Below are 27,645 nucleotides of genomic sequence, written 5' to 3'. Positions count from 1 at the left end.
ATTAATTAATTAAATCTTTAAATAAAACAAAAGGATCATTTGGCCACTATATTAAGAACAAACTTTATAGTTTATCTGTCTCTCCCTACTAGGTTAGTAGGGGCAGGGATCTTTGTCTTTTTTTTTTTTTTTTTTCCCCATTGATTTGTGACTGTGGCAGATGCTTAGAAAATATTTCTGAATAAATTACCATACATATTTAAGTTTTTAGAGTGTCCTTATAAAAAAATAAAGGGAAAACAACCTAAAGAGAGAAGGGGAAGTTGTTGAGGGGATAAAATTGCTAAAGAAATGTCTTTGAGTAGGAGAAAGGGAGTACCTAAGTAAAGGGTTTGACTTTGGATAGGACCATGGATACTTTATCTATAGATAGATAACAAGGGACACTACATGGGTAAGAAGCTAGTAGGTGGGTACAATTGAGAGTCTGGAAATTCTCTTTTGACTGATTCAATTTTCTCAGTGAAATAAGAAGCAGGCCTTTATATAACTGTGAGGATGGGTGTGTGGGGGAAGCATGTTGGGGAGAAAAGCTAGTATGAAAGTAATTAGGCAAAGGAGATGTAATATTATTGTTGGGTCTCCTTGATTAAGGGTGCATTTAAGGTTCATGTTCATAAATTGAAAATCAGATTAGTCAACATGTTTGTATGTTTTTGTCCAATCATTATTAATAGTGGCTGAGTATTGAGAACCAGACACTGTGTTACCTGCTGGCTGTATGAAAGATTAATAAAACCTAATCTTAGCCTGATAGGGACTCAATGTAGTGGCAGACAGTTGTATTTTTTTTTTTTAGATTTATTTATTTTGGGGAGCACATGTGCAAGGGGAGGGGTAGAGGAAGAGGGAGTCTCAAGCAGACTCCCTGCTGAACTAGGAGCCCAGTGTGGGACTGGATCTCACTACCCTAAAATCATGACCTGAGTTGAAATCAAGAGCTGGCTACTCAACCAATTGAGTCACCCAGGTGCCCTGTGGCAGACAATTTTTTAATCAACCAGTTATAAAATGGTGTGATAAGTACTATCAATTCGAAAAAACACTGTAAATCAAAGAAGTTCCAGGCAAGTGAACAATTCAGGTTATAGAGTGAATAACAGATTAGTCTAAGAAGGCAAAAGATTGTGAAAGAATCACTTCCAAACTCTTACCTCCAGTGTCCAATCAAAAAGGTATTATGTATAAACTTTGTGTAATTCCATTCAGATCCTCTTCTTTGCAACTCATCTTAAAAGAGATCCCAGAATTCATAAATATCGTACCTCTGACTTCCCCTGTGAGATACTAAGACTATCCAGATAGTATTTTCGCTTACTGCAGTAAGCAAAAACCTCAGTTTTGCTCTATCAACAGGTTATTTTGGAGGTATTTTAAAGGAGTCAGCGTTTGACGGTCTTGGAGGTCTTATCAAAATCTGGTCACCTTGGAAACAGCATAATTTTCTGAGGCCTTTTCAGCCTCCAGCACAGGGTCTCTCCAATGAAAGTGGTGAGGTAAGTTCATGTTGGGTCTGAGCTTTGATTTCTAATTGTGTCATCAGATACTCCAAATGCCAGTTTGTTTTGTTTAGTTTCATACTGTATCTAGGAATAAACTCTTTTTTTTTAATCCATTGATTGATCAGGTTTGAAAAACTTTTCTTTGGTAGAAATCTACATTATTATGGTCTATATTACTGTTTGTTTGCTCTTGTCATTTCTTCATCATACATCTATAAGAAGAGGTTCATAGGGATGAAGGTGGGTGTAAACTTGTAGGTTCAGAAGGTTTTTTTTGAGACTGGCATCCTTTGGGAAAACTGTCTCAAGTAATTTATGAAAGTTTCATGAGAATTTTGCCCACTCTTGTTTTATTTTGTCCATGAAAGTCTGGTTCTCTTTAACAGGGAAGTCCCCAAGTTTCACATTTGGCTAGAGTGTTCTCAGACTCAGGTTTATCTTTAGTTTGGTTCTGTAGCCATTCTGGGCTGGATTCCTGCATCTTATATGTATTTATGCTAGAATCAAAATGTGTCTTATTTACTTTCTAGATTAAATAATTAGTTGGAATTATAATTGTTTTGGAGGGGGGAACTTCTGATATAAACACAATTGTTCCTTTGGGGAGGTGATTTGAAGCAAAATGAACTCAATACCCAAATATATAGTTGTCTACTTTTAAGGCAAGAGGAAACTTCCAAAATATATTCAATGGATTATGAAATTGCCTCCTTAAAAGATTCTTTGGCAAAGGCAAGAGAAAAACATGAAAAATTTAGAACTGTCTTTTCTAAATCCTTTCAAATCACAATTTGAATATGATGTCCTTTATTCTTCTGTTCCACTTCCTCATCCCATGTTCCTCCATTTCCCTCTTCTGTCTCTCCTTTGGACTTTTTCTCCTTCCCTTCAAAATACCCCATAAGGAGATATTCTTGTTGGTCTAAAAGAGAAAGATCACTTTAGTGTAATACGCTCTCAGTTTTATACTTAAAGTATTAACAATTTAAACCAGCTGTAATGATTGATTCCTTCTCCCTCATCCTCTTCTATGTACATGTATGTCAAATACATTTTCCCGCATCTAAAGTTTTCCCTCTCATTAATTAAAAAGAGATAATTAATCTTTTACACTGATAATTCTGTATTTGACTAAAGGTGGCTCCTTCTCTTATTTATTTATTTATTTATTTATTTATTTATTTATTTAATTTATTTTCCTTCTCTTTTTAAATTTCTATTCCTCCTCTTCTTTTCCCTCCTAGGGAAACATTAAGAATTGACAAAAACAATTATTCTGTCATTATGTGCTCAATCTAGGAATGTATAATGAACAATTTCTAAAATAGAAAAATCATTAAATTTTGTTTCTTTTTCTTTAAAATTGCTTTTAAGAGATATTTCTGGTTAAAACTACAAGAAAAGGGCCACTGTGTGGCTCAGTCAGTTGAGATCCAACTTTTGGTTTTGGCTCAGGTAGTGATCTTAAGGTCATGAGAGTGAGCCCCAAGTTGGGCTCCCATGTTCAGCATGGAGTCTTCTTGTCCCTCTCCCTCTGCTCCTCCTCATGCTCATTCTCTCTCTCTCTCTCTCTCTCTCAGATTAAATAAATAAATAAAATATTTTTTAAAGAACTGCAAGAAAAGAAGAAAAAAAACCTTGGTTTCAAGATGAAGGACTTTGAAATAGGGTTTAAGGAGTTTGCATAACTTCATTTATAAATACAAAGTTTATATATTATGTAGAAAATTTTCATAAAATATTCCTGATGGAGGAATCAGTGGACAAATTAGAATGAATTATTCATACTGGTTTAAAGGATTAAAAAACAATTATCTTCCTACTTTAATATATCAAATTAATGCCAACACAATATGCTAGTTTATACAAAAAGATAGAACATCTCATAATTTAAACTTTATATACTCCTTGCATTGATTTTATGGGACAAACAAGTAATTAATATCATTATTTCTACAAATTAAGCTTACAAAAATTTAGAGTCATGATTGACTAGATAAAATTGTAATGATATTTTTAAAAAGTTTTATAATCTTAAGTTATTTCTATAATATCAAAATTCTTAAGAACTTTATATTTGGGGTGCCTGGGTTGCTCAGTTGGTTAAGTATTTGCCTTCCACTCAGGTCATGATGCTGGGGTCCTAGAATTGAGTTCTACTCCCTGCTCCACAGGAGAGTCTGACTCTCTGTCTTCCCTCTGCCCCTCCCCACCCCCCCTCACTTATGCTTTCTCTCTCAAATAAATAAAATCTTTTTTTTTTTAAAGAACTTTATATTTAACTAAAATCATAGTTTCTAGTTCCTTAGCTAACTCAAAGACCTTAGACAAGGGTCAAATTGAGTTAATTGATGGATAATTTTGAATACTTGGGTAAAATCTAAAGAAAAAAAATGAATGAAATTGGTCACTAAACAGTTTTATTTTGCTGTCATATATTTAAAAATAGATGTAGATTGGAGTGCCTTATTGGCTTAGTCAGTAGAGCATGTGACTCTTGATCTCGAGGTTGTGAGTTTAAGCCCTAAGTTGGGGCTCAGCTTACTTAAAAAATAAATAAAATAAAATAAAATAAAATAAAATAAAATAAAATAAAATAAAATAAAATAAAATAAAATATAAAATAGATACAGATGTGAAAATGCTTTTTGATTTTTTTTTTTTAATACAGGCTCCATACCCAGTGTGAAGCCCAACACAGGACCTGAACTCATGACTCTGAGATCAAGACCTGAGCTGAGATCAAGAGTTAGACACTCGGCAGGCTCCCTGCATGGAGCCTGCTTCTCCCCCTGCCTGTGTCTCTGCCTCTCTCTCTCTCTCTCTCTCTCTCTCTCTCTCTCATTTATGGAGAAATAAAATATTTTTAAAAAATTTTTTAAAAATTAAAAATAAAAAAGAGTCAGACACTTAGCCAACTGAGCCACCCAGGCCCATGGATTTTGTTATATACATAGGTCTCCTTAAAATGTATAAAGACAATATGACAAACATTCTCATTAGAAAAACAACTAAGCAATTTCTTATTTCCTATCTTCTACTTTTGTCTAGGGAGAAATAAAAGTTGGTCACCTAGGTTAAATGGAACCAGTAAGGCTATACTCTGTATAGTTACAGAGAGATATGAATATGTATGCAAAACCATGTGTATGGTCTGTTTCTTCAAAAAATTGTTGCACTTAGGATGATACATTGGTAGAATGCTGAAATGGCCTTCTTAAAGCAGAGCTCCAGCATTAGAGGCAACATCCTGAAAGGATGTTGATTCTTGAAGATGTAATATATGCCTTAAATCAGAGACCTCTCTATGGTGCTGTGTTCCTGACAGGAAGAATACATGAATGCAATAACCAAGGGACAGAATCAGAAATAGCCCCAATGACACACTGGGAGATTTTGTGCTTCCCATCCTTTTAATTCTGGGCTCTGTAGGGTTGGGAGTCCTGGTCCCCAAAGGGAGCATACTCTTGCGAGGGAACACACAAAAGTTTGTATACTATAAGATAAAGCTGCTGTCTGGGCACTTTGAAGTCCTTGTATCCAGGCACCAACAGGTAGGAAAAGGCATCAGCATACTGGAGAGGGTAATCAACCCAGATCAGCAGGAGGACATAGAGCAGAGGGACTGTGGAACCCAGATGATTCATTTGGGCACCTTTGGTTATTTCCATGCTCCACTATAATTGTGAATGGGTGCATGTAGCAGTGTCACCATAAGAACGATACGATTGCTTAGTCCCCTCAGAAACTGAGATTTGAGTCATACTGATGTGGGAAACAAAGGCAAAAGAAAAATTAAATTTCCTTACTACTTACAGCCCATTGACAAGTCCTTGATATAGGCCAAGTGGCATTTTCTCTAGGATCTCAGCTGTCTCAATGTGAATACTTTGCTAAGGGCAAAATGGAATGTTAGCCTGACCCCCAGAATCCTGTAAGTCTACTTTAACATATAAAAATCCCTTTGGAAACTTCCTTTAACCCCCAAAATATGTGTTAGCAGTCATCTCCCCAAGTATATGACCCACCAATAATACATCTGAAAGGTCTCATGGCTAAGGTCTTATTAGACAGTAATAAATGACCTTTTCCCAACAATAGCTAGCCCCCACTCCCCCTCAAGATCCTGGAAGCCTTCCTTCCAAAATTCCTTAGAGACCTAGGCTCTCCTTAACCCCCTCCCAACTTAAAAGTATATAATCACCACTTCTTACCCCAGTGAAGCTCTTCCTACCCATGGGTCCTTCCCTGTGCATTAGTAAAACCACCTTTTTGTATCAAAGACATCTCAAGAATTATTTCTTGGCCATCAGTTCCGAACACTAGCATCTTTCCTACATCAATACCAGCAGTGAGCCTCCAAGACCTGGTGAGTTAATAGCTGAGAGTGAGGGAAATTAGAATAACTACTGGAAGTGGGAGAAGATGAATACCAGTTGTAACTCCAAAGATCAACTACAGTGTTAGAGGTTCCTTCTAAGTTTCCCCTCAGGAAAATGGGCCCAGAAGAACCATAGAAGTCTGGCACTCTGATCTGTGGGAAGAGATAAATCTGTTTAGCACAAGAGGTAGGCCACGGCAGCTATGAAAATGAGTCCCTCAGAGCTCCTGCTGCAGATGGAGTAATTGACAAAGGATCCCAGCTGCTATGCTCTGGATCTACCATGGTGCTGGTGCAGAAGCTGTGCTTCTCACAGGCTGCTCCCAGACAATAGCTGAGCATGGCAAAAGTACTAAGATGGTCCTACTTATGTGAGGAGGAGGACTTTTTGATGGGTTACTTGACTTGAGGTTTCCCCATCAGGCTTGCAGACTACTCAATACTAATGAGGCCCTTGTATTGAAAAACTGAAGTTAGACCCCCAGAACCTCATAAACAACCTCCTCAGAGACACTGCTAAGGTCTGTCAAGGTAGAATTCTCCTTACTGCAATAAGCAAAAAACTTAGTTTTGCTTATCAACAGGTTATTTTGGTGGTATTTTTAGGGAAATAGCATTTTAATAGACAAACGGAACCATCATTCAAAAAGCAGAGGGAAGAGCTTCACAGATAGGAGGAATAGTAATGCAAAGGCCTTGAGTTGGGAAAAAAAGGAGAGAAAGAAAAAAAAAAAAGAGAAAGTAGGCGTATTAGATGGTGTATTAGGTGGTGTATTAGATGAGGTCAGAAACGTACAGAAGGCCTTAGAGTCCTTGGTCATTGTAGTATCAATTTCATTCTGAGTAAAACAAAACGTTAGAGAATTTTTAGTGGAGAAGTGATGCACCCGGGTTTATATGTTGTAGAATATGTTATAGAGAGACATGAATGGAAATGGAGCAATTAGGAGGTTATTGGTATGGCACAGGTGAGAGTTTAGGTGATTTGGATCTAGAGTGATAGGGATACAGGAGGCAAAGAGAAATGGACAAATTCAGGATATATTTTGGAGATAGAATCATCAGAACTTGCTGATTGGTTGGCTTTTGGGGGAGGACATGTGGGGATGTGTGTGAAAGAAGGGAAGGAATGACTCCAGCTAAGGTTTTAGCCTTGATCAACTATGTGAATGGTAGTGAATTTTACTGAGTTGACGAAAACTGAGGGAAGGAATAGATTCAGAAAAACAAAGCAAGAGCTCTTTTTGAACCTGGTTGGTTTTGACTTTCAAATGGAAATGGTAAGTAGGTACTTAGAATTACAAGTCCAAAGGTCAGCATTGTAGATAAACATTTTTGTGAATTATCAACATGGATGATAATGAGAAACTGGAGAACAAAGAGATCACCTGAGAGGGAAAAATGCAGATAAAGAAGAGAAGAATGCCCAGGATCTAGCCCTGAGGCCCTCCAACATTTAGATTAAGAAGTTAAAAGACTGACATGTGGGTGGCTCAGCAGTTGAGTGTCTGCCTTTGGCTCAGGGCGTGATCCCGGACTCACACATCAGGCTTCCTGCATGGAGCCTGCTTCTCCCTCTGCCATGTCTCTGTCTCTGTCACTCTCTCTTTCTCTCTCTCTCTCTCTCTCTCATAAATAAATTAAAAATCTTTAAAAACAAAAAAAGAGAAGTTAAAAGGAACACCAAGAATGCTTAAAACTGGTCAATTAAGTCCACTTTGAACCTGGGAGGTAATGTTGGGGCAGGAAGTATCACAGATTAGATTAGTTGCTAATTAAAGCAATCTCTTCAGTCTCTTAGTTAACAAATACATATTCAGTGTATACAGTGTATTATCATAGCGGTGTCCAAGAGACATTACAATATAAGGTGGTAACTCCAGTCTAAATGCCCCTTACTATTCCAGGTATATATATATCGCTTCTCTACAATTGAGGCATATCAGATTTGTAGACCTGATTGTAAAAATATTTCAGAAAAATCTTTCTGCTTTCTAGTCTTTTTTTTTTTTTTTTTTTTTTTTTTTAAGATTTTATGTATTTGAGAGAGAGCACAAGTGAAGGGAGAGGCAGAGGAGGAAGGAGAAAGAGGCTCCCTGGCTCAATCCCAGTACCCCAAGATCATGACCCAACCCAAAGGCAGAAACTCAACCCTCTGAACCACTCAGGCGCCCCTGTTTTCTAGTCTTTTTTCAAACCAACTACCTTAAACTATCATTTTTTATCCTTTTTATACATTATTCAGTTTTTTATTTAATAAACATTAAACTTCTTTAATTATTTTGCTTTTGCCTAAAATATGGTTAGGTAGCAGTAATAAATTCTGCCTTTATTATTATTATTATTTTTTAGATTTTATTTATTTATTAGACACAGAGAGACAGAGACAGAGAAGCAGGCTCCAGGCAGGGAGCCCGACGTGGGACTTGATCCCGGGTCTACAGGATCATGCCCTGGGCTGAAGGTGGCGCTAAACCGCTGAGCCACCGGGGCTGCCCTAAATTCTGCCTTTAAGAAGATGATTAGAATTTGGTAAATATATTAGCTGTGTTAAGAAGATCCTTCTTCTCTTTTCAGGTTTGATTAACATTTGAAAATACCTTGTAATGCTTTGATACTAGAATTATATGAATAAAAAATACGGGTGTATTTGGGTTTTCAAGAATTTCATCGGGACAGCCCAGGTGGCTTAGTGGTTTAGTGCTACCTTCCGCCCAGGGCATGATCCTGGAGACCCGAGATCGAGTCCTGCGTTGGGCTCCCTGCATGGAGCCTGCTTCTCCCTCTGCCTGTGTCTCTGCCTCTCTCTGTGTGTCTCTCATGAATAAACAAATAAAATCTTAAAAAAAAAAAAAGAAGAATTTCATCAAAAGATACAGGAAAGAACAAAACAAAACAAGCCGATAGTAGCTATAAGACAATTTGTGGCTTTCAGAGTAACAGACTTCTGTGTCAGTTGTATAATAGTGATTATTTATTCACGAAGTCTTTTTATTTCCATGGAAACACTGAGATCATTTTAATTTTTAATTACACTAGAGTTTACAGTTCCATAGATTTTAACTCTGTAGCAACAAGTGCAAAAGCTAGAGCTTTACCCATTTCCACTTTAAAAGGTATAAAGGAGGGGATCCCGGGGATCCCTGGGTGGCGCAGCGGTTTGGCGCCTGCCTTTGGCGCAGGGCGCGATCCTGGAGACCCGGGATCGAATCCCACGTCAGGCTCCCGGTGCATGGAGCCTGCTTCTGTCTCTGCCTCTCTCTCTCTCTCTCTCTCTCTGTGACTATCATAAATAAAAATTAAAAAAAAATAGAAAATAAAAGGTATAAAGGAGAAAGAGGAGGTTAAAAATTATCATAAACTTCATTTAGTTACAATCTTTAGCTGTATAATTTCTCCTGAACCTACTCTTCAATTTTTTTTGTTTTTTTTTTTTGTTTGTTTTGTTTTGTTTTTCTACTCTTCAATTTTATGTCCAGTTAATTCTTCCATTTTTGTCTATACCATTTGGCTAAAAGTGTTTTCACAGGAAATACCTGCAATGCAAAATTCAACAATGGATGCTGTTAAGATAGTTTGTGAGATGTATAAAGTTGTTGTGAAGTAGTATAAGAAGCAGAGGACTAACTCTGCCTGTTATTTACGTGAATTATCTTAGGTGAATCACTTCATTTCTGTGGCCCTCAATTTCTTCCTCTGCAACCTGAAGACTGAGGTTGGATAATAGAATTCAGTGGTTCTCTGAAATAGGTTGGCTGTGCTGAGCCCAGGACTTGTGGAAACTATCCACATAGGCCCTATAAATATGTTGGTAATATTTCTCATGACATGAGTATTTGTCAACAGGAACTGGATGCAGAACAGTAATAAAAAGCTATTGAATGAAACAATTTGTTCACTAAATGGATCTGATAAAGATTTTATAGATAGGAAATATTTTTTTTTTTAGTCTTCTTTCTGTATCATTAAATTTCCTGATACATAAGTTTTACTGGTTCAGTTCCTATTTGATCAAGGTAATTTTCAGAATGCAAATGATGTTTTTATAGTCATTCTATTTTATTACCAGTTGTTATTGGGACATCTGGATGGCTCAGTGGTTGAGCGTCTCTCTGCCTTCGGCTCAGGACGTGGTCCTGGAGTTCCAGGATCGACTCCTGCATTGGCTCCTGCATGGAGCCTTCTTCTCCTCCCTCTGCCTATGTCTTGGCCTCTCTCTGTGTCTCTCATGAATAAATAAGTAAAATCTTTTTAAAAAATTACTAGTTATTAATCTCTTACTGTGCCTAATCTAGAAATTAAAATTTATCATAGGTATGTATGTATAGGAAAAAACATAGTATATGTAGGCTTCAGTAATATCCATGGTTTCAGGCATCCGTTGAAAGTCTTGGAAAGTTTCATGGATCAGAGAAGATTTTTGTAATTTCTCCTCTTTAAACATAATTTGGGGATGCCTGGGTGGCTCAGTGGTTGAGCGTCTGCCTTTGGCTCAGGTCATGATCCCAGGGTCCTGAGATTGAGTCTCAGGGCTCCCTACATGGAGCCTGCTTCTCCCTCTGCCTATGTCTCTGCCTCTCTCTGTCTTTCATGAATAAATAAATAGAATCTTAAAAATAAATGAATAAACATACTTTGGATCATATACAGTCATAAATCCTGCTTTTTTTTTTAACGAACACTACATTGTATTGAAAGTTTCTTTAAAATTGTTTTTAATAATATAGTATTGCATATGTTTTTCACATCTATTTTATTCATCCCCAGATTGTTGAACACTTGCGTAGTTTCAATATTTTTAATGCCAGGGACGCCTGGGTGGCTCAGTGGTTGAGTGTCTGCCTTCATCTCAGGGCATGATCCCAGAGTCCCACATCAGGCCCCCTGCATGGAGCCTACTTCTCCCTCTGCCTATGTTTCTGCCTCTCTCTCTCTGTGTGTGTCTCTTGTGAATAAATAAAATCTTTAAAATATATATATATATATATATATATATATATATATATATATATATTTTTTTTTTTTTTTTTTTTTTTTTTTTTTTTTTTTTTACAAATTCCAATGTTTTTACTTGGGGTCATTGTGACAACAGAGCTCATGTTTGGCAAGGGTGAAGCATGGAAGCTTTACTTAAAATATTCTGTCCATATTCCTTCAAACTGCCCAGTTTCATGTGACTGCAGCTGAGCTAAACTTGCAAAGCACCAAAGTACATAATTGATTGTATTTAGTTTCATAATCAATAACTGACCAGGACTTCTGGCAATAGCCAGTCCACCAACCCAAGTAATCCAATATTTAAATTCCATCTAGCTACTCTTAAGGGGCTAGGGAAGCACACACACAAATCCTGGGCCATGATTGATACCCTGATGCCTCACATAGTGAGATATGTCTAACTGCACATAACACACACTTCAAAAGACAGGCCAACAAAGCCTAAGCTTTTTATCTCACCAAAAAGTATTTTTGATTTTCTGATGCTGTACTTTATAAAATCTTCAGAGTCCACAGAAACAGCATTCAGACTTCCTATGTCCAGAGAATGGGATCCAGAGGCCAGGAGAGTCAGGCCTCAAGCTGTTTTTCAGTGGGAAACATGGCTGACATTTTTCTGCAGGTCTGTGTCAGTTTTTAACTTAACTGAATTTTAAGCTCTCCATCATCCCAACTTTTTTCCATGGCATCTATGACACTCATCTTTCATATATACAATTCCATGGGCAGGGGGTGGAGGGGGAGCATTACACAGGCACCAGCCAAAATTTTGAAAAGCCAGAAAAATGCATTTTTTACTCTGTTTAATGGCAAAGAGATGTGCAAAACTATGATGAGTGTCCTGACTCTTCCTTGAGGTAAGCTAAGCAGGATTTTTGTGAATGGAAGCATGCCATGAGAAAGGCAGATTAAGTTCTATAAAAAATAAAGTTGCTCCCATCTCCATGAGTAGTGCATATAGCTGCCTCCAAGAATCCAGGGATGCCCACATCCCATACCTCATCCAGTCACGGCTAATTTCTCATGCACAGCTACATAGGAAGCATAAAACCCTTTTGTGAACTTTTTTTTGTTTTTGTTTCTGGTAGGGGGGAGAGCTTGGGAAAGATGTAAGATGGACTTAATTCCCTCCCACCACCAAAAACTATGTATCTACACACACACACTCAGACATACCTACATATCCAATTTTAAGAAAGTTTTTCTTCCCTATGACTACAGGATCCCAGAATTCAGTCTCCCTCAGGCTGAGAGACAATGCCTATTAACTGCCCAGATCTGGTGCAGAGCATACTGTAAGGCTCCTGTGTGGTCTCACAAGCTGACAGGGCAGGGGCAAAGGGAGCGGATACTCATGGGGGATTTGCTTTTTGTCTTAAATCCGATCTATTCAGAAACACTCTTAGGTCCAAGGGCTGCAAGAGGCTCTGGGCAGGATGTGGTGGATGACCTGATGGTCCCAGACCACTGTGGTAAGGAGAGAGTGATTGAGCGGGGACCACGTAGCGTCTCTCACAAAGTCTCTGTGGGCTTGGCTTCTAAACCAAAAACAAAAACTTCACTCTGCTGAGGATGCCAAGCCAGGGAGGTAGGAAGGTAGCCAGAGGCAGTGCAGCCCATCTGTAATGCTGGCTTGGGACAGCGGGTATCCCAGAGTAAAATTCTGTTGTCCTCACCGCATAAAAGGAACATAGAATCCTTGTGGGAAGAGGCCGTGACACAGGTGACCTGCCCAGAGTGAGCTGCGTGCCAGAGCTCAGGACATTGACACGATGTCATCATGCTCATACTTGCAGAACTCGCTGACAATGAGTGTCTGGTTCTTGTCCAGCTCCCACAACTCAATAGCACCTGAATCGGAAGCCACTAGGATACCTGTCCCCAACCCAAGTGAGGTCAGCCACTCCGGCTTCTGTCTGGACAGCGGAGCAGAAGCCTTCGTTGGGGGCGGCACAAGGGTCCTTGAAGAGCCAGAGGGAGCCAGCCCAGCAGCAGCCACTAAGGCTGGAGGCCCCAAGCAGGAGCGCCCCATCGGACCGATACTGCGCAGCCTCTAACTGCAGTTTCAAACGAGTGGGCGCATTAGGGGGAAGGTTCCACTCGCGGGGGGCGCTCGAGGGGGCGGGGCTTCCTTCCGCATCTCCACCCCTCTAACTCCAACCTAGACCCAAACTGGACGCCCGCCCGAGATTCCTAAAAATATATATTTTTACTGCCAAATATTTTTGGTATAAAAGTCATTTTTTGCATCTCTGACTACTATGTTTTTGGTTTGGATTCCTACACATAAAATAATTGCTCAAACTGGGATACCTGGATGGCTCAGTGGTTGGGCGTCTGCTTTCAGCCAGAGAGTGATCATGGAGACCAGGGATCAAGTCCCACATTGGGCTCCCTACATGGAGCCTGCTTCTCCCTCTGCCTCTGCCTGTATCTCTGCCTTTCTCTGTGTGTCTCTCATGAATAAACAAAATATTAAAAAAAAATAATTGCTCAAACAGCATAAGCATTTTTACTCTTGATAATATTATCAATTTTTTCCCATAAATGTTATATTTATCTATCTTAAAGTATTTTTTGATTGTGCATCTAATCACATCCTCATGAGAATTAAATATAATTCCAAGACTTTTCTAGGGGTAACTGGGCGGCTCAGTGGTTTAAGCGTCTGCCTTTGGCTCAGGTCGTGATCCTGGGGTCTTGGGATTGAGCCTTGCACTGTGTTCCCTGCTCAACAGGGGGCTTGCTTCTCTCTCCCTCCCTCTGCCTACAGCTCCCCCTGCTTGTACTCTCTTTTATTAAATTAATAAATAAAATCTTTAAAAAATACTTTTCTAATTTGAAATACCTTACTTTTGTTCAAATTAACATGTTTAATTAGTGAGGTGCTTCGTATTTTTTTATATGAAATACTATTTTTTTAAAGATTTATTTATTCATGAGAGACAGAGACAGAGAGAGAGAGAGAGAGAGAGGCAGAGACACAGGCAGAGGGAGAAGCAGGCTCCAAGCAGGGACCCCGATGCGGAACTCGATCCTGGTCTCCAGGATCATGCCCTGGGCGGAAGGCAGGCGCTAAACCGCTGAGCCACCCAGGGCTCTGAAATACAATTTTTAATGTGAAAATGGACACTAATCCATTTTTATATTGCAATTCAGTTTTTTAAAGAAATCAATTTCTGTTGGCCTTGTATTTCTTAAAAATGTTTAAAAAAAGCCTTTATTTTTCATTTGTAAATACTTTTATTTTTTTTTATTTTTTATTTTTTTTTTGTAAATACTTTTATTTTTAAAAAATCTTTGAATTATTTGATTTATTAAAATCAATGAAAAACATTTAGGGAAAAGCAGTAGAAAAGAGATGGGGAAGTTAACTCCCTTAGGATAGGGTGTAAATCAGTGGAAGAACTGCCCAATGTGAATCCTATGTTATGTAATGTTCATAAATCCTATCTTTCTCCCTGCAGTCCTTTATTTTATAAAATACATGTTTATGGGATAATTGTATTTCTTTTATTACTTGAGTAGATATCTAGTTGTAGAAGATTCAAATATGGGAATATACATAGGAAATTACTTCCTCCCTGACATACTTCCTTATTGATAACCATTATTAACAGCATTCTAGAGTGTAGTATTCCTATTCTTATTCTAGTAATATGTACATATCTCCATATTCTTTTTTTTTTAATTTATTTATTCATAGAGACACAGAGAGAGAGAAAGGCAGAGACACAGGCATAGGGAGAAGCAGGCTCCATGCAGGGAGCCCGACGTGGGACTCGATTCCGGGTCTCCAGGATCACACTCCGGACTACAGGCGGCGCTAAACCGCTGAGCCACTGGGGCTGCCCCATATATCTACATATTCTTTAAATGTGAAATATAAATACACACACACACACACACACATATATATATATATATATAAATGTAAACGGATAATATAATACCTACTATTCAGAATCTTAGTTTCTTCACCTAATAGAATGTCTAAAAGAGCTTACTTTTCCCCCTACAATGTAAGAAACTTCTTTTCCCTCATCATATATACAACCCCTGATCATAATAAAAAAAATTTGATTAAGATATGAAAGATGGGGATGCCTGGGTGGCCCAGTGGTTGAGCATCTGCGTTCAGCTCAGGGTGTGATCCTGGTGTGGAAATCGAGTCCCACATCGAGACCCACTTGGGTTCCCTGCAAGCAGCCTGCTTCTCCATCTGTCTGTGTCTCAGCCTCTCACTGTGTCTGTCATGAATAAATAAATAAAAATTTTTTAAAAAAAGATATGAAAGATGTTTTTAAAATGCTAAAAATCACCTGAAATCAGTCCATTAATATTTTGGCAACCATTCTTTCATGCATCTCTTAATATATCTTATGTAATTAATGTTTATTCTGACACCAGCTGGTATACTGCAATTCAATTCTGGCATTAACCACCCAAAGTTAGTACAGACCATACAAGTTTAAAGGCATGGTCTCCCAACAACTGCCCCTACTTTAGACACCAGTTAAAAGTGGGGAGCCCAGGTCACCTACATGTCCAGCTGCCTACAAATATGGGACAATCCCATGACCCCTGAAGGTTTGATAATTTGCTGGAATGATTCAGAACTGTTGTTAAAAATTAAAGTTTATTAGAAAGTGTACAAGTCAGAAACAGGCTAATAAGAGATATTTAAGGCAAGACCTGGGAGTCCTAAATGCAGAAGTTCCCATACCTTTTCCTCATGAAATCAGGGCAGTTCACCCTCCCATCATATTAATGTGCTCACCTACTAGGAAGCACTACTGAGCTTCATGAGTAGAGCTCCTATTGGAGTTTCATTACATAGACAAAATTGATTAAATCATTGGCCTGTCATCATAGAACTCATTCTCCTTTTCCCAGAGGTCAGAAGGTCGGGCTGATATCATGAGGCTCAAAGCCCCAAGTTTTTAATCACATGGTTGGTCTATCAGGCATGATCAGCCCTGATCTAGAAGCTACCTAGGGTCCACCATGAATAACCTCATTTGTATAAACCCAGATATGATCCAAAGGGCTCATGAATAACAGAGACATTCCTTTTACTTGGGAAATTCTAGGAACTGAGTTCACTCCCAGGAATCAAAGACAAAGGTGAGTTAACTTCTTTATTATACAGAAGTGTCTTGTATAGTTTGTTTTTATTGTAGGTGCCTATTTTTAAAAATATTTTATTTATTCATGAGAGACAGTGAGAGAGAGAGAGAGATAGAGAGAGAGAGAGAGAGAGGCAGAGACACAGGCAGAGAGAAGCAGGCTCCATGCAGGGAGCCCGATGTGGGACTCGATCCCGGGTCTCCAGGATCACACCCTGGGACAAAGGCAGCGCTAAACCGCTGAGCCACCGGGGCTACCCGTAGGTGCCTATTTTTGTCTCCAATTTCTTACTGTGTCCATATATCAGTTCTTTCTCATTTTTTCCAAGGCTGTGGTGTGAAATATAACATGTTTTATATATTAAATGTATTAATTCTGTCTATAAATAGTTCTTGTTCCCTCTTTCTGGTTTGCCCTTTAATTTGGTAATTAAAATTCTTAGTCCTATGCTTAGTCCTTCTCCTTTAGACAGCAAGTAAATATTTATCTAAAATTTCTTGCAAAAAAAATTTCTTGCAGCTTTTAAGTCTTTTTTCCCCTCACATATTGAATTTATTCCAGCACAGAGTACAAGTAAAGTTTAAATGTTTTTTTTTTTTTTTAGTTAACCAATTGTCCCAACACAATGAAATGAATTTTCGTTTTTCATATTTACCCTTGCAAGAAATGGATGAGTTGTGAGGAATTAGGGGTTTGATATGTTATGAGAAAGGTATTATTATCTCCATTTTTTGGATGAAGATACTGAGATTCATAGTAGCTAAATAATTTTACTGGGTTAATCTGGAAAGGAAAGAATTACCTATCTGAATCTAAAACCTAAAAAATGCAATTATTAAATACATTTTTTTGTAAAGGGCATTTAATAAATAGCCAACACTGAAGTCACATGTAAGTACCAAATGACTTAGTGGGTACCTAAGATTATAAAATAATTTATTCTGATATGAAGATTGAAAATTAAGCAGAAGATGGTGAAAATCTAGTCATGACAGTGGAAAATTTGCATTAAGCATAAATCTGGATCCCCAACACAAAATACACTTCCCTTGTGTTGATCAATTTAAATTAGTACTCTACTCTTACTAAATCATACAGAAATTACTAAAAATGTTCACCAAATTTTGGGAGTATGTTTCTAATGGTCCAACTGGAATGTTTTGTGATGCACATGTTAAGAAAATTCATGTTAAAAAGTCCAAAGGGGTTATATTAGCAGTCTTCCTAAGCATCTCAAATTCAAAGACAACTACATTATAGAAGACTATTCAAAGACATATGCTGTACAGTAAGACATAAAGTGATTAATTCCCAAATTGAAGGTCACAAGAGATGTTGATTTGTGATCAAGTGACCTCACAAAATCAACTCCTTGTACTTTACATTAGGGTGAGCAGCATAGACTCATTTGTTTAATGATGGTAATGATGAGTAAGGAATTTTAGGAGGGCCAGCTATTTGGTAAAAACAGTTTAGTGGGAAGGTATTCTTTCTTTTTTTCTCTACTCAAGTCTGGGTTAGGGTACACTGAGAAACATTTAGACTTAAAAACTAGAATGTTAAACTGAAAAGAAGGAGCAAAATAATTCAGATTGCCACAGATGAGCCAAGTAGTTAAAATTTCATAGATACAAAGCAAGTGAAGATGCCATTTTGTGAAATACTGCATCAGCATTCACTAGATTTATATAGTAATACATTTTTAAAAAAAATACTTTGTTTATTTACGAGAGACAAACACACACAGAGAGAGGCAGAGAGGCAGAGGGAGAAGCAGGCTCCATGCAGGAAGCCCGACATGAGACTTGATCCCCGGTCTCCAGGATCACACCCTGGGCTGAAGGCGGCGCTAAAACACTGAGCCACCTAGGCTGCCCCTATTTTCTTTTTTTAAAGTAGGCTCCATGCCCACAGTGGGATTTGAATTTATGACCCTGAGATCAAGAGTCACATGCTCCATGGGCAGAGTCAGCCCGGAACCCCATAATATATTTACTATTACATATATTACTACATACATTATAAAATTGACTACTACTGCATGCATTATAAAAATCAACCCTAGACTCTGACTTCCTATATTAATTTTCCCTTGAGATACTGTTGTATTGGATTAATGCTTTATAATAATAATAATAATAATAATAATACATTGGGAATTGTTGTATAGTTGTAGAAAAACCCATTATATATACAATACCTCATTTGCTCTTTATATTTCCCTATAGGTAGGATTTGTTATTCACTTTATTTCTAAGTCTTTTCACATATTGCTTAACTTCACAAAATTTTTGTGTTAGAATCAAGTGTAAGTAGTCTTATTTTATAGCTGAGGACACTAAATAATAGGGAATTAGTGACATGAATTCTGATGCCTCCACCTTTGCTTTTCTTTTTCAAGATTACTTTGGCTATTCAGAGTCTTTTGTGGTTCCATACAAATTTTAGGATTGTTCATTCTAGTTCTGTGAAAAATGCTGTTGGTATTTTGACAAGGATTGCATTAGATCTGTAGATTGCTTTGGATAGTAATGACATTTTAACAGTGTTTGTTCTTCAATGAGCATGGATTGTCTCTCAATTCTCTGTGATATCTTCAGTTTCTTTCATCAGTGTTTTAGAGTTTTCAGAGTGTATGCCTTTCACCTCTTTGGTTAGGTTTATTCCTAGGTATCTTATTATTTTTGGTAAATAATTGTAAATGGGTTGTTTTCTTAATTTTTCTTTCTGCTTCTTCATTATTGATGTATAGAAATGCAACAGATTTCTATACGTTGATTTTTGTATCTTGCAATTTTATTGAATTCATTTATCAGTTCTAGTACTTGTGGGAGAGCCTTCTGGGTTTTCTACATATAGTGTCTGAAAATAGTGAATGTTTTACTTTTTCCTTACTGATTTGGATGCCTTTTATTTCTGTTGTCTGATGGCTGTGGCTAGGACTTCCAGTACTATGTTAAATAAAATGATGAGAGTGGACTTCTTTGTCTTGTTCCTAGCCATAGGGGAAAAGTTCTCAGTTTTTCCCCATTGAGTTTGACGTTAACTGTGGGTTTTTCATACGGCCTTTATTATGTTGAAGTATATCCTTCTAAACCTACCTTGTCGAGTGTTTTTATCATGAATGGATGTTGTACTTTGCATTTATTGAAGTGATCTTACAGTTTTTGTCTTTTTTCTTATTGATGTACTATATCTCACTGATTTGGGAATATTGAACCACTGTTGATCATTGTATTCACATGGTGAATGATTTTTTAAAATGTTTTGTTGGATTCAGTTTGCTAGTTTTTGAGGATAATTATATCATTGTTCATCTGAGATATTTATTCCCCTGTAGTTCTTGTGTGTGTGTGGTGTCTTTATCTGGTTTTGGTATCAGGCTGATACTCCCTCATAGAAAGAGTTGGGAAGTTTTCTTTCCTCTTCTATTTTTTGCAATTGTTTGAGAAGAACAGATATTAACTCTTCTTTAAATGTTTGGTAGAATTCACTTGTGATGCCATCTGGTCCTGGACTTTTGTTTTGGGGGAGTTTTTTTTGATTACTGATTCAGTTTCATTGCTGTCAAATAGCGTGTTCAAATTTTCTATTTCTTCCTGATTGGGTTTTGGGAAGTTATGAGTTTTAGGAATTTATCCATTTCTTCTCGGTTGTCCAATTTGTTGGCATATACTTTTTCATAATATTCTCTTATAATTATTTGTATTTCCTTGGTGATGGTTGTTATTTCTCCTCTCCTCTTTCATTTTTGGGTTTGTTCTCTCTCTCTCACTCTTCCTCTCTCTCAAGCTCACCTGCTCTTACACCCCAAGAGTATACTTTTACTTTAATAAACTTTCCTGCTTGTGTTGCTTCTTTGCTGTGCTGTGTCTGTCCTTGAATTTCTTGTGATTAGAACAGGAACCTTCAGCAACATCTTTGGGATGGGCTGGGTTGAGGCCACAGGGGGTGGGCTCCCCCAAGTTTACTCAGCAACAATTTAACCTATATTTACTTTACCTGGTTCCAAAATATGATAATACATAACATTTAATGAGTGTCAAATGCTTTATATTTATCAGTTAATCTTCATACCTGGAATAGGGTATTATTATCCCAGTTTTATGGAAGAAAAACAAACAGGTGGATTAAGTACCTTGCCAAAGATCATACATAGCTAGGAAGTCAAGAATCAAAGATCTAAACCCAAAACTTTTTTATTCCAAAGTCTGCATTATAATCAGATTTAACTCTAAATTAAACAATTAATGAACTATCAAAATTCACCACATGGAAGAGGATACTTCCTGTCAACCTAGAGTCTATAAATTAAAAGATAAGGGACTGTAGGATATGCATTAATATATTAATGGGAGAACTAATTTTTTTTCCAAAGTAGTATTAACACTTTAATTTTATTTGCAACCCACGTTGATCTTTGAAATATCTTACAATAAAATATTTAATTAAAAAGATATTATAAATATTTAATAAATAGAAGGACAGTCTTTAATTTTTCTTTTTTTAATGTAAGTTCTATGCCCAACATGGGGCTCAAATTCACAACCCCCAAATCAAGAGTTCCATGCTCTACCTAGTAAGCCAGCCAGACACCATTAGGGACAATCTTTAAGGAACATTAGCACTGAACCACTTCTTAGATTTTTGTAAACCAGATAGTTCAAAGGATATTTAAATTAGAAAGTAAGCATTACATTCTGTAATTCATACACATTTGGAACTCTTTAGATTTCAGATCTTTTCTAGTTTTCCAAGAGTATCTATTATAAGTGGATGTTGACTTTTGTCACATACCATATCTTTTGAGATAATTATATAGTTTCTCTCCTTTAGTTGGTTAAATTGGTGAAATGCATAATGGTTTTTTTGTTTTTATTTTAATTACAGTTAGTTATCATACAGCATTATATTAGTTTCAAGTTTACAATACAGTGATTCAGCCCTTCCATACATCATCACCCTTTGCTCATCACCACAAGTGCACTCCTTAATCTTCACCACCTTCTTAACCCACCCCCCACTTCTCCTCCCCTCTTGTAGCCATCAGTGTGTTTTCTATATAAATTGATGTTTAAATGATACATGTCATATGTATCTTCTGTTACACATGCACACATTTTCTCCAGCTATATACAAAGTAATTGGGTCATTTGAATATACATATCTTTAGCTTTCCAGATAGTGCCAAACTGATTATACATGTTTATGCTATAACTAACAGCATATGATGATTGCAGTTTCATATCTTTAACAGTACTTTTATTGTCAGACTTCCTAGTTTTTCAAAACTGATAAATATTTAGTGTTTTTAAATTATGGTTTTAATTTGCATTTCCTTAAGTCAACTGAGTTTGAGTACCTTTTCAAAATTTGTTCACCCTTTGTATTTCCCTTCCTATGAATGGTCAATCCAAATATTTTGCTCATTTAAAAACTTAGTTTCTATTACCTTTTTATTGGAATTCTATATATAGGAGTCTTGTATTAAAAATATGTATTGCAAATATATTTTCCCATTCCAGGGTGTCTTTTTGCTCTCTCTCTACTATGGTGCTTTTGAGTAACAGGCTTTTAATATTTTAATGTAGTTAAAGTTACCAATTTTTTCCCTTATGACTAGTACTTCGTTACTTTTTTAAGAACTTACTGTGGGGAAATCTAAACTGGTCTATGCAGGCAACCCACATTTAACAGGTTGTTTTATGGCGACAGTCCAGCTAAAGTTACAAGCAGCATCCAGCACCAGACATGTAACTAAAGATGTCTCCAGATTATTTCAGCTCTCTGCCGTGGAGTCATTCTCAGCTTTTGAGTTTTCCAGCTGAAGCCCAGCCATGGTAGAGCAAAGACTAGTTATCTCTTCTTTGCTCTGCCCAAATCCCTGGTTCACAGAATCTGTGAGCACAATAAAATGGTTGTTTTATGCCACTAAATCTTACTAAGTTTTTTTTAATGCACAGCATAATTTTATTATATATACTTGCATCATTGGATAAATTTAGAAAAATGGGAGGAAATGCACACTGAGTTGTCATGGTTGTCTTTGGATCATGCATATTTACAAATAATGACACAAAACTGGCTAAGAGGAAAAGAAATTTTACTCAAATTTAAAGATACCTGATGAATTTCTAAATGTTTATTTTTTAAATTTATTTAAACAAAAAATAACAGTTCATCCATTTTTCCCCCCCCTCAACCCTTGTCTCTGGTAACCACCAATCTGTCCCCTGTATCTATGAGCTTGGTTTTTATCTATTTAAAAATATATTTTTTTTCTTTTTTTTTTTTTTTTTAAATTTTTAAAATTTATTTATTTATGATAGTCACACAGAGAGAGAGAGAGAGAGAGGCAGAGACATAGGCAGAGGGAGAAGCAGGCTCCATGCACCGGAAGCCCCACGTGGGATTCGATCCCGGGTCTCCAGGATCGCGCCCTGGGCCAAAGGCAGGCGCTAAACCGCTGCGCCACCCAGGGATCCCAAAAATATATATTTTTTCGATTCCACATATTAGATCATACAGTGTTTATCTTTTTCTTTCTTATTTCACTGAGCATAATGCCTTTGAGGGGCACCAGTAAGTTTTAAGATGGTTTGTTACATAAGAATTACAGAATAGGGGCACCTGAGTGGCTCAGTTGGTTAAGCGTCTGCCTTTGGCTCTGGTCATGATCCCAGGGTGCTGGGATCCAGCCCCCAGTCAGGCTTCAGGTGCTGAGCAGAGAGCCTGCTTCTTCCTCTCATTCTGCCCCTCTCCCTTCCCCACTCCCTGACTATGCTGTCTCTCGCCTTGACTTTCAAATAAATAAATAAATAATCTAAAAAAAAAAAGATTGGTAGAATAAAAAGACCATGGGAACCTTTCAGAATAACATTGTGATAGATGCAACTTAATAGTTTTTAGACTCTGGAGATAGTAATATTTTAAGAGAATCAAACAAACCACGTTAAGTTATCCTGATGTTGGGAATAGGGTAGTGGGGCAAACTGCAAATTGTTCTCCCCAAATCCATCTTCATAGTATTAGCTAGGTACATGGGTTCCTACTGTGAAATAGTATTTCCAATATCCTTTCTAGCTGGATGTAGGTGTTGACTAAGTCTTGCTCTTGGAATATGAGGAGTGCAACTTCTATGGTACCCAAAAGGAACTGGTCCTTTATTTCCACTTTCTCTTCCTTCCTATATGCTGGTTAATAAGGACAAGGTTGGAAGAGAAATGAGAAAGGGCAAATTAGGGTCCTTGAGTCTCACTGTGGAATGGAGTTGCCCTATTATCTGGACAGTTTTCCTACCTTAAGACTGTTAGAAAGTTTTAAAATTCGTGTCTTATTTAATCCACTGCATTTTATATCTGTGCTATATTAGTGTAAACTGTCCTCCCACCCCCTACCTCTTTTTTTAATAAATTAATTTTTTATTGGTGTTCAATTTACCAACATACAGAATACCACCCCCTACCTCTTAACACAGGTAGTTAAAAATAGGAGCGGAGAGACAGAAAGACGATAGGATTCCCAGGAGCAGAGCCTAGGAACTTGGCAAGGTTGGAAATTATCAAGACATCACTTTATTTAAGATTTTATTTATTTATTCATGAGACACACACACACACACACAGAGGCAGAGACATAGGCAGAGGGAGAAGCAGGCTCCATGCAGGGAGCCCTATGTGGGACTCAATCCCAGGACTCCAGGATCACGCCCTGGGCCGAAGGCAGGTGCTAAACTGCTGAACCACCCAGGGATCCCAAGACATCACCTTAAAGCAAAATCTGTAAAGGATGGATCAGGAATCTAAGAAGGAAAGGAAATTGCTATCTTTAAATAATCTTATGCTGTCTCAGCTGGTCAGTTACTGGCCACTCACGTCTCTGGAATTTATAATCACTTCTACAACCTCTATTATTTTTAACAGCTATTAAAACTGACTGATGAGAAATAAAATTTATAATGCATAAAATACACAAAATGTCTAATTTGGCTTTTAGAATTTCTTGCATTTTTTTTTTTTCTATATCCCAGTCAAGTGGAATAACTAACTGCACTTCTCCCTCTCTTTAATGATAAACTCTACATAAGGTAAAGTTTAACATTTTGGCTTTAAAGGTACAGTTCCTTACCATTCAGTACATTCACACTGTTGTGCAACCATCACCACTATCCATCTCTAGAACTTTTTATCATCTCTAATTTTAACTTTATAACCATTAAATAAGAACTGCCCATCCTACACCACCCTAAGTGGTTATATTTTTTGTAATAAAATATCAAATAAAACATCAAAAAAACTTTAATGAAACTGAGTGGATAACTGCAAGCAGTAAGAAGATATAATTAAGAAAGTAGGCTTTTGTATGACATTCTATTTGTAAAATTATTCAGCCGAGGGTATATTCTTTACAGAGCTCCTTGGTTTCTCACCTGGAAACCTAAAAACTAAATTGAAAATTTTTCTTTAATTTTCTATTCTCCCTCTTAATTTGTACTGAAACAAGCTTTTGTTTCATTTATACTTACTTCTTTAGGGCACTATTTTCCATTTACTTATCCACAGCTGGAAACCATAATCTTCTTGATCTAATGTGTTTCACCATGATGAATCATGTGATAAACAAAAACAAATGATCCCTTTGGCAGGAAAAAAGTATGAGAATGTAATGCTCAGTAAACAAAGATCTTTTCCTTAATTAAATCCATTATAATAAAATAGGAAAAGTGAAATATGTAACTTTTTTCAGAAATGTCTTCAAGAAACTGTGAAGCATTTCATGTTTTAATCATTGTTGACTGCCTTTAATATGTGTCAGAGTGTCAATTTAAGTAGGAACTACCTGATTTCAGATTTTTTTAAGGGTTACCTTTTTGATTACTTAAAAAAAAAAAGATTTTATTTATTTATTCATGAGAGACAGAGACAGAGAGAGAGAGGAAGAGACACAGGCAGAGGGAGAAGCAGGCTCCATGCAGGGGAGCCTGACGTGGGACTCCATCCCGAGACTCCAGGATAATGCCCTGGGCCGAAGGTGGTGCTAAACTGCTGAGCCACTGGGGCTGCCCCCTTTTTGATTACTATTAAAGGTTTGTTGTAATATGAAAAATGAAAGCCCTGTAAGTCATGGGTCTTTACCTCTGACATGCTACATCTCATAATCTTAATTCCAAATAAGCTGATAATTATTAATTTACTTTATTACTCAAACAGAAAAAATAAAAGCCAGTAAATCTAATGAATATACAAATCAAATGAATTATCCAAAAAACTGAAAACCAATGCCAGATGCAGTTCCTAAGAATGCTACTAGATTAATGTCAGAAATACCACATATTCTTTACTTTTCCTGTGAAGAATGTAGGGAAAAAAAGCAATTGAGATGTGCAGTTGTACCCACATACATGGGGTAGAGATTACACAGAGTTTTTTTTAAGATTTTATTTTTAATTAATATCTATATTCAAAGCAGGGCTCAAACGTAACAACTCCAAGATCATGAGTCACATGCTCCACTGAATGAGTCAGTCAGGTGCCCCTCATTTTCTTAATTCTTACAGTATTGTATTGCTGCAAGAAAGAAATAATACTTGATACTTAATAAGTAAAGAGGTATCAGATATTAACTCAAATTTGAATTAGAGCAATTGGATTTCAAGAAAGCTGCTTGCTTAGAAAAAGAAATCTCTCCCATCTCAAAATTTTCTTCACATTTAAGAAAAAAGAAATAATTTAGAAAATGGTAATTTATAAGTAAAATTTCCTGCAATTTCTTTTTTCTTCTTGATTAAAGGTTTTTTTTTTTTCTCTATTGTACACTGTGGAAGTCTTAACTTTTAATTAACTTCCCAACCACCATAGAAAGTTTATTATACATGAAAGTGAAGTGGTTTTCTTTCATGTTTCAACTGAATTTTAATAACTGTATTCTGTGTATTGGGAAGAGTGTAGGATTACATGTTGCCTTGGGAAAGATATCACAAGGTCTAGGACAACAAATATAATTTTAACCTTGTCAGGGCCTTGCTTTAAGACTCTCATTTTATACAGAATGAAATAGAAATCATTGAGCCAGCATTCAGGACCTACAAAGAACTAGTTGCAACCTTTATGTTCCTAATCCCATCTCCTTCTTCCACCCTAGCTAGACAGCTCAAGTAAATCACGGTCTCTCCAAAATTCAGAGGAGAATTTCCTTGGGAGTAGCATTCTTTTTTCAGAATTCTTTCCTTTATGCCTGGGCACTCAAATTCTGACATTCTTTTAAGGTCTAACTCAGGTACCACTTTCCTCTTTAACTGTAGTAATCATTTGGTGGTATCTCTCTGCACATCTCTCCACTGAATGTCCCCACCCCTTTAAGAATTCTATTTTGTTCTATTTATATTCCTTTCCCTATCTTATGTTTCAGATCTACCTCTTCAGTCCTGAGTGCTAATGAGCTTGTCAGAAAGGTGTATACCCAATCCTGAGACCCTGACCTGAGTGGAAATCAAGAGCAGATGCTTAAATGACTAAGCCATCCCGGCACCCTCTGAAGGACACCTTATGTGACTAGGAAATCCTGGGTACCTGAGGTTCTCAACTGGGGATGATTTTGCCTTCAGCTTTGCCCCCAGGATATATGGCTTTGTCTGGAGATAGTTTTGGTTGGTGTACCTTGAAGATACTATTGAAGTCTGCAATGAACAGGATAATCAGTCCAGTCCAAAATGTCAGTAGTGCTGAGTTTGAGAAAGCCTGCTTTAAACTCATCGTCCTATGGACTATGAAAAGGCAACACAGTATAGCCAAAAAAGCCTAAATTAAGGAGTTCTAGTTCTTGCACAAATGGTGCATTGCAGGACAAGTCATTTAACTTATTTCTCTATCCTCTGTTTCCTATAATGTAAATTAGCTCTATACCTGCACTGTCCAGTAGGGTAGTCATCAGTCACATATGTGTATTTAACTTAAAATTATATAGAACTAAAAATTTCTCTGTTGCACAAGTCACACTGCAGTTGTTCAGTGATGTGTGGCTAATGGCTACTGCAGTGAACAGATGCAGAACATTTCCATCAGATGTGGAACATTTCCATCATTGCAAAAATCTCTAAGGTAACTCGCAGTTTTCAAGTTTTGTGATTCTAATTTTTAAAAATTTTATTTTAAGTAAACTTTGTGCCACATGTGGGACTAAATTCACGACCCTGAGGGGTGCCTGAGTGGCTCAGTCAGTTGAGCATCCAACTCTTGGTTTGGGATCAGAGTGTGATCTTAGGGTCCTGAGATCAAGCCCTGAGTCAGGCTCCATGCTCGGCAGAGTTTGCCTGTCCTTCTCCCTCTGCTCCTCCCCCTACTCTTTCGCTCTCAAATAAATACAATCTTAAAAAAATAAAACCCAAAAAACTCATGACCCTGAGATCAAGAGCCACATGCTCTGCCAACTGAGCCAGCCAGGGACCCCTAGTCTTGTGATTCTGAAAGAGAATACATAAAGTAATGTACATTTTTTTTTTTAAATTTTTTTTTTAATTTTTTTTTTTTTTAATTTTTATTTATTTATGATAGTCACACCACAGAGAGAGAGAGAGAGGCAGAGACACAGGCAGAGGGAGAAGCAGGCTCCATGCACCGGGAGCCCGACGTGGGATTC

The 27,645-nt window shown here is 37.2% G+C and overlaps 1 protein-coding gene and 1 pseudogene across 6 annotated transcripts in view; one reads left to right on the top strand and one right to left on the bottom strand.

Moving 5' to 3' along the window:
• The window catches only part of CARF (calcium responsive transcription factor), a 97,813-nt gene extending 70,394 nt beyond the window's left edge, over window positions 1–27,419 (top strand). For 3 of the 6 annotated variants that reach the window (XM_072813000.1, XM_072812998.1, XM_072812997.1), the window contains one exon: window positions 1,357–1,491. Coding sequence is in view for 3 of the 6 variants with exons in the window: in XM_072813002.1 (XP_072669103.1) it covers window positions 1,357–1,377 (21 nt within the window). In the remaining 3 variants the exon portion in view is untranslated. Of the gene's footprint in view, window positions 1–1,356; window positions 1,497–4,173; window positions 4,425–8,253; window positions 10,529–26,418 lie in introns of those variants that run through there. The other 3 variants (XM_072813002.1, XM_072813003.1, XM_072813001.1) reach the window with 3 other exon arrangements.
• LOC140625616 (methylosome protein WDR77 pseudogene) lies at window positions 1,354–13,021 on the bottom strand (annotated as a pseudogene).
• Window positions 27,420–27,645: the final 226 nt, after the last annotated feature.

Source organism: Canis lupus, chromosome 36 (genome assembly GCF_048164855.1).
Source record: "Canis lupus baileyi chromosome 36, mCanLup2.hap1, whole genome shotgun sequence".
NCBI classification, from domain to species: domain Eukaryota; kingdom Metazoa; phylum Chordata; class Mammalia; order Carnivora; family Canidae; genus Canis; species Canis lupus.
Note: the sequence above shows the minus strand (reverse complement) of the source record. Positions and strands in the feature narration are given on the sequence as shown.